The following is a 6,989-nucleotide window of genomic DNA, read 5'->3' as shown; positions in this document are numbered from 1 at the left end:
TATGTGTGCATGATACTCGAGTAGCATTGCTTCTTGACTGGTTTTCGTCGGCTGCTGTTGATTATAAATTTAGTTCTCAAAACACACAGTCACACACATCAGTGGTCCACTACACATGCACCCCAAATTTGGTAGGACGGATTGGCACCACTCGCCATAACTGCATGCATGCTGCAATCAATTCATCCATCAATCTGTTGCACCATGCTACATATGAGCAAGACTAGATAGTGTCCCAGCGTCGGATGTGATTATGGGTGGTTACTGCAAGGACTTTGACGATAAGGTTGCACAATCTATCGCCGGGGACCCTGAGGGGTATTTTGCACGTTAAACAAGTGTGACGGTGCAGTTAAGTCCTACGGTTATGGGTCGTGGTGGTAGACAATTGTGGATGGAGACCAGGATCAAATCTTGCTTAACTTTTCTAAAAGGGTCAAAACAATAAATTTGGTCCCAAATGGGCTTTGCCATTTACGTGAAGGGCGCTAGCGTAGCGTGTCACTCCATCCACATATCAGGCGGCCGGAAGGAACACTCCAAATTCGGAATGGAACAAAACTAGCCGGACAAGACATGAATGAAGTCAGAAAGAGACGAGACAGGCTGGTTGCGCAATCCGCCTAACGAACCTTATCGCCCTTGCGTCTGCCCTTCTGGTTTCCGGGACTTATCCACACTTTTGATCACGAAAAAAGTGAAAAGGAAAGGAAAGAACGACTCCTGCACATACTTCTCTTTTTTGGACAGACTCTGAATCTTATTTAAAATAAGCCAAGCTAATAAGTCTGTTACTACAGTAGTACGTACTCCCTCCGTTTCAAAATATTTGTCTTTCTAAAGATTTCAACAAGTGACTACATACGGAGCAAAATAAGTGAATCTACACTCTAAAATATGTCTACATACATTCATATGTTGTTTTCATTTGAAATGCCTAGAAAGACAAATATTTGGGAACGGAGGGAGTATAGGTTATGAAACATGCAAAGCAGGGCTTACAAATCCGTGACAGCGGCACAGCGCCTCATGGACGATCTCACGACTGCCAAGCTAATACACCAGCACGCGGCTGCTAATCCCGCTGTTATTGCAACCGACTGCCGTTGTGGAGGAGCAGGAGCTGGTGCGGGCGCCGGTGGCCCGAATGCACACGAGCCGGAGGGGGGCGAGCCGTGTGGTGCTGGTGGCGGACGTACGCCGGTGTTGGCCTGGACGACGGGGTGGACGGCGAGAGCGGCGGCGTTTTGGACCTTGGGAACAGGAACGCCCTTATCTTGAGCGGCTGGAGCCGGTCCCTGCTAGCGGCGTCGTACTCCTCCAGCAGGTGGCCGAGGTCGTCGTTGGTCGTGACGGAGACGAGCGCGTCCAGGTCCTCCGTCGGCAGCTGGCACCGCAGGCTCATCGCCTCGCATCCGCACATGTCCATCAGCTTCCGTTGCAGCTCTGGAGTGATCGATCGACAGTTAAACAACTGAACTGGCTCGAGCGCCGGACACGATCAATGGACATTAGGAGGAGTCATTGGTATGGTATAGGCATGTACCGTAAAATTGGAGGGAGCGGTCGACGGAGAGGACGCGGTTGTTGCCGCCGACGTAACGGAGGGCGCCGTCGGGGTGGCGTGGAAGGATCATACCCCCGTAGCTGCACAGGAACTTGACGCTGCCCTCTGCCGCCCCGGGGGAACCCGGTTTCACCACGCAGACCACGTCGTCGTCATCCAAGGAGCCGAGCGACGACGTGCATGAGCAGGACGACGACCACGAGGATGCGCCCGCCATGCCTTCTTTCCGACGGTGGACGACGCTGAAGCTGCAAGATCAGTGTTTGAGAAAGCAAGAAGCTGTGTGTGTGTTTCTGTGTGTTTTGGAGCGGTGGCTCCAGCATCCACCTATACCGTAGCCCCAAGAGGGAAGAATATATGTGCACCCACCCCTGTGGTGTCACCGGTGCATCCAACTTCCGTAGCACATTCTAAAATATTTGAAAATTTCAACAAAAAATATCAAACATCATTTTAAATCAAATTTGAAATATAGCTTAGGGTACAAAAATTCGACACTGAATAATACGTAACATAAGTTGGGCTCTAAATTTGATCCATTATCTCTATTGATAATAAATTTCGCATATAGGTATCTCAAGCTATGTTTCGATTTTTGATTTGAAATTTTCTGACAACATTGGTTCATGTTGTGTCAACAAAGTTAGGATTTGAGAAACAGCAACTACTATTGTTGTTGTTGTTGTTGTTGTTGTTGTTATTTTGCGAAGAAGCAATTGTTGTTATTGATGAGAGGTCCTAACACCCCACAAAAAAATGAGAGGTCCCAATCAGTCAATCCCATACGCGGCTCACATGTGTTGAATAGTTTCTTTCGTGAGCACGCGCCAAATAGTTTTTTTTAGCAAACTCACAAAACTTTTTATTGAACCGTCACACAGTTTACGGTTTTTTTAAGCAAGGCAAAAGACTTGCCATTTTCATTGAATAAGAAGAAGGTTTTAGAGTCGAGGCCAGCGGCCGAGTTACAATCCTCACTCTCGCGGCATTACATTACACAAATATTTTGCCCCGGCACGGCACCACTATGAGGCTTCCTCTTTGATTCGAGCAACAAGCACACCCACTAAAATTGCGTTGTTACGGAACACACATGCATTTCGCTCTTTCCATATTTCCCAAGAAATCAGTAGCATAATGGAAGTCAGCGCCCTTCGTGGTCGTGAGGTCCCAGAAGCATTGGCGCGCCACCACTCCTTGACCGAAGTCAAACCACCCCAGTTCGCTGGGTGCACATCTTGTAAACTGAGCCAAGATTTAATCATTCCCCACACACGGATGGTGTAGCGGCATTGAAAAAGAAGGTGTGCCGCCGATTCCGGAGTTTGCTTGCAAAGAGGACAAAGATTACAATTTGGCCAACCCCTTCGCTGAAGCCTGACAACCGTCCAAACTCTGTTGTTGATGACCAACCAAGCAAAAAAATGCATTTGGGAGGAGCCCAGTTCTGCCACACTAATAGAGGCATGTCCGTGTCCACTAGCCCAAGGAATTGTGTATTATAAGCCGACGCCGCTGAATATTGGCCATCATTGGTGAGCTTCCACGTAATTGAATCGGTCTCCTCCAGGTTGAGATTGACCAGCGAGAGCTTTCCCCAAAGGTTGACGAACTCGGATATGTGGCTGACAGTGAGGTCTCACCAATATCCACCTTAGAAACCGAGAAGTTATTGTGCAAGGCCTTCTTCACAGAGCAGTTCTTTCTTGTAGAAAGTTCAAAGATCTTGGGCGCGATATCCTTGGGTCTCATACCATCCAACCAGGAAGAATCCCAAAATGATGCTCGACGACCGTCTCCAACAACAACCTTTGTGGCAGAGGCGAAAATATATTTGTCCTTTTGTACACAAGGGTTTCCCAAGTTGGCCAAGGTTTGGCCGGATCTGTCCAAGCAGCCCACAGCCAACGAATTTGAAGGGCCGCTGCAAATTTTTCCAGATTTAGAATGCCCAACCCACCATGCACTTTTGATTTGCACACCTGGTCCCAATTTATCTTGCATTTTCCACCTGTGACCTTGTCACAACCTGCCCAAAGATAGGCACGCCTAAGGGAGTCGATCTTCTTCATAACCTCAGCAGGGAGGTCTAGCGTCGTCAAGTAGTAAATGGCAATTGCCGTGATGACCGACTTGACCAACACAGCCCGTCCCGGCTGCGCAACATGCTTGCCCATCCAAGGCGTAAGTTGAGCAACAATCTTATCTTCGAGAGGCTGAAAATGGATTGTTTTGAGCCTCTTGGTTGACAACGGCAGCCCAAGATATTTCATTGGGAAGGAGGTGCGGTTGGCAGGGAAGGAGCTGAGTATATCATCAAGATCCAAGGAGTCACATCGAATGGGGGCAACAAGACTTTTAGAGAAGTTCGTTGTTAGCCCCGTCACTTCCCCAAATTGTGCAAGCGTATCCGCAAAAAACTTGACCTCGGTTTTGATGGGTGCAAGGAAAACCGCCGCGTCATCCGTGTAGAGGGAGGCTCTGATAGGCATGGCATTGCCACCAAGAGGGTACATCTTTCCTTGAGCAGTGGCTTTCTTGAGAATGTGATGTATTTGGTCGATGGCCAGCACAAAAAGGAGTGGGGTTAAAGGATCTCCTTGCCTCAGACCCTTCCCAAGCTTGATAGGAGTGCCAGGAACCCCATTGAGAAGAAATCACGATGAAGCCAAGGAGAGGAGAGTTGAGATCCATCCTCAAAAGCGCAGAGGAAAACCAAGGTGCTGAAGAAGGTCAAGAAGATAGTCCCAACGAATAGAGTTGAAGGCTTTCTTGATATCTAGCTTGAAGAGCAGTGTCGGGGTTTTCTTGCGGTGAAAATGTCTCGCAAGATTGCGCACATACATGAAATTATCATGGATATATCTCCGTTTGGTGAACGCACTCTGGGCCTGGGAGACCAAGTCGTTCATGTGGGGGGCTAACCGGTTGGACATCACTTTTGCAATAATCTTCGCAATAGCATTAATAAGACTAATGGGGCGAAAGTCAACAATATCCTCGGCACCGTCTTTCTTGGGGATGAGGGCAACATCCGCAGAATTTAGCCAGTGGAAATGGGCGGCATGTAGGTCAGAGAAACGATGAATAGCCGACATGAGATCTCCCTTTATTGTGCTCCAGCATGCTTTAAAAAAAGCACGAGTGAAGCCATCCGGTCCTGGAGCTTTGTCATTTGGCATAGCAAAAACGGCAGCCTTCACCTCCTCTTCCGTGATAGCCTCATCCAACTCCTGGAGGTCACAGTTGGGGGCCGGAATGATTCCCCAATTGATGCCAATGCTGCGCGAAGGGACCTTCTTAGCAATGCTTTCAAAATGATGGTGTATGACCTGCTCCTTCAAATTGTGTTCCATAATCCAACCATTGTTATGCTTGAGACGATGGATAAAATTCTTCCTCCTTCGGTGGTTAACACGAAGGTGAAACTAGCGGGTGTTAGCATCGCCGTCCTTCAAATTGGTGATTCTTGAGTTTTGCCTCTTTCTGGACTTCTCAAGCACAGCCCATGTGATAATCTTCCTCTTGAGCCGTTTCCGAAGATCAATTTCCTGTTGGGATAACTCTCTTTGTTCCTAGGCCATATTGAGATGGAGAATAACCTCAAGGGCCATGTGCAGCTGGACCTTAGATTTAGCGAAGAGTGTTTTGCTCCAGGAACGTAATCGTCGACTAGTAGATTTTAGCTTGTAAAAAAGTCTCTGGTAGGGATCTTGGTGACTCAAATCTTCGTTCCAAGCGTCGTTGACCGTCTTTTAGAAGCTTGGCATCCTGGTCCAATGGTTCTCAAACCTAAAGGACCTGGGTTTCTTGGGGCCATCCGCGCAAGCGAGCAACAATGGACAATGATCTGAGAGCGAGGAGGACACGGCATGAAGTATGTGGTTGGCGAATTCAATGTCCCAATCCTCATTGCAAAAAAAAAAACTGTCAAGTTTGCTAAGTGTCGGATTGTTTCTCTCGTTACTCCAAGTAAACTTCTGGTTCTGGAGGGGGGTCTCCTTGAGCTCGCAGGAGGTAAGAGTGTTGCGGAAGCAAACTAATCTGCTACAATCAACATTAGAGCGGTTTTTATCTCTGGCCCGGTAAATCTGGTTGAAGTCCCCATTAACCAGCCATTTTGTCCCTGGCAACGGTTTCTGGGAGGATAGCTCGAGAAAAAAGGCACATTTGTGAATGATTCTAGTTGGCCCATATACAGTGGTAAGCTTGAAGTTATTGCTCTCCGTAGAATTCTTGACAACAACATCTTTGGAAGGAAAATATGATCCAATCTGGACATTGGACATGTTCACCATGTTATCATCCCATAGGAGTAATATGCCTCCTTTTGTTCCATCAGCAGGTTTGTAGGCGAAATTCTTCAATCGATAACCACCAAGGTATGTAGCAATGAAACTGTCAATGACTTGAAGCTTTGTTTCCTGTAGGCAAACAAGATGGCAGGAGGATGTAGCAATTGTTTCATGGACAGTGGCTCTATGGTCTGGCACTACTGGAAACAGGAGATTTTCCATCAGCCAGCTCTTTGCCGTCAGCTGGCTGACGGCAAAGAGGTCGTTTGCCGGCACTCGTTTGGCCGAACATTTTGCCGTCCGCCATCCATGCCTTTGCCGTCAGCCATGGCAGACGGCAAAGAAGCTGATTCCAGTAGTGTGGGCAGTTCAAGCCACACATGTTCCAACACAGCATTGAGATGTTTTGCTCTAACATTGGTTCACCAAGGGTACACCAGCAGAGTTACAAAGGGGCAACATGGATTGAAACAAGCATAGTGATACGTCTCCAACGTATCTATAATTTTTGATTGCTCCATGCTACTTTATCTACTGTTTTGGACTATAATGGGCTTTATTTTCCACTTTTATATTATTTTTGGGACTAACCTATTAACCGGAGGCCCAGCCCAGAATTGTTGTTTTTTGCCTATTTCAGTGTTTCGAAGAAACGGAATATCAAACGGAGTCCAAACAGAATGAAACTTTCGGGAACGTGATTTTCTCACCGAACGTGATCCAGGAGGCTTGGACCCTGCTCCAAGGAACAAAAGAGGCGGTCACGAGGGTGCCCCCCCCCTAGGGCACGCCCCCTGCCTCGTGGCCCCCCTGTTGCTCCACCGACGTACTCCTTCCTCCTATATATACCTACGTATCCCCAAACGATCAGAACAGGAGCCAAAAACCTAATTCCACCACCGCAACCTTCTGTATCCACGAGATCCCATCTTGGGGCCTGTTCCGGAGCTCCGCCGGAGGAGGCATCAACCACGGAGGGCTTCTACATCAACACCATAGCCCCTCCGATGAAGTGTGAGTAGTTTACTTCAGACCTTCGGGTCCATAGCTAGTATCTAGATGGCTTCTTCTCTCTTTTTGGATCTCAATACAATGTTCTCCCCCTCTCTCGTGGAGATCTATTCGAT

General features: G+C 47.9%; 1 protein-coding gene across 1 annotated transcript; it reads right to left on the bottom strand.

Moving 5' to 3' along the window:
- Window positions 1–921: 921 nt before the first annotated feature.
- On the bottom strand, window positions 922–1,910 carry LOC119323905. Its single transcript, XM_037597623.1, has 2 exons — window positions 1,547–1,910; window positions 922–1,446 (listed from the first exon to the last, which is right to left on the bottom strand). Exons 1-2 carry the CDS (start codon window positions 1,782–1,784, stop codon window positions 1,088–1,090), a joined length of 597 nt encoding a protein of 198 aa, XP_037453520.1. The 5' UTR covers window positions 1,785–1,910; the 3' UTR covers window positions 922–1,087.
- Between the last annotated feature and the right edge of the window lie 5,079 nt (window positions 1,911–6,989).

This window comes from Triticum dicoccoides, chromosome 6B (assembly GCF_002162155.2).
Source record: "Triticum dicoccoides isolate Atlit2015 ecotype Zavitan chromosome 6B, WEW_v2.0, whole genome shotgun sequence".
NCBI classification, from domain to species: domain Eukaryota; kingdom Viridiplantae; phylum Streptophyta; class Magnoliopsida; order Poales; family Poaceae; genus Triticum; species Triticum dicoccoides.
Note: the sequence above shows the minus strand (reverse complement) of the source record. Positions and strands in the feature narration are given on the sequence as shown.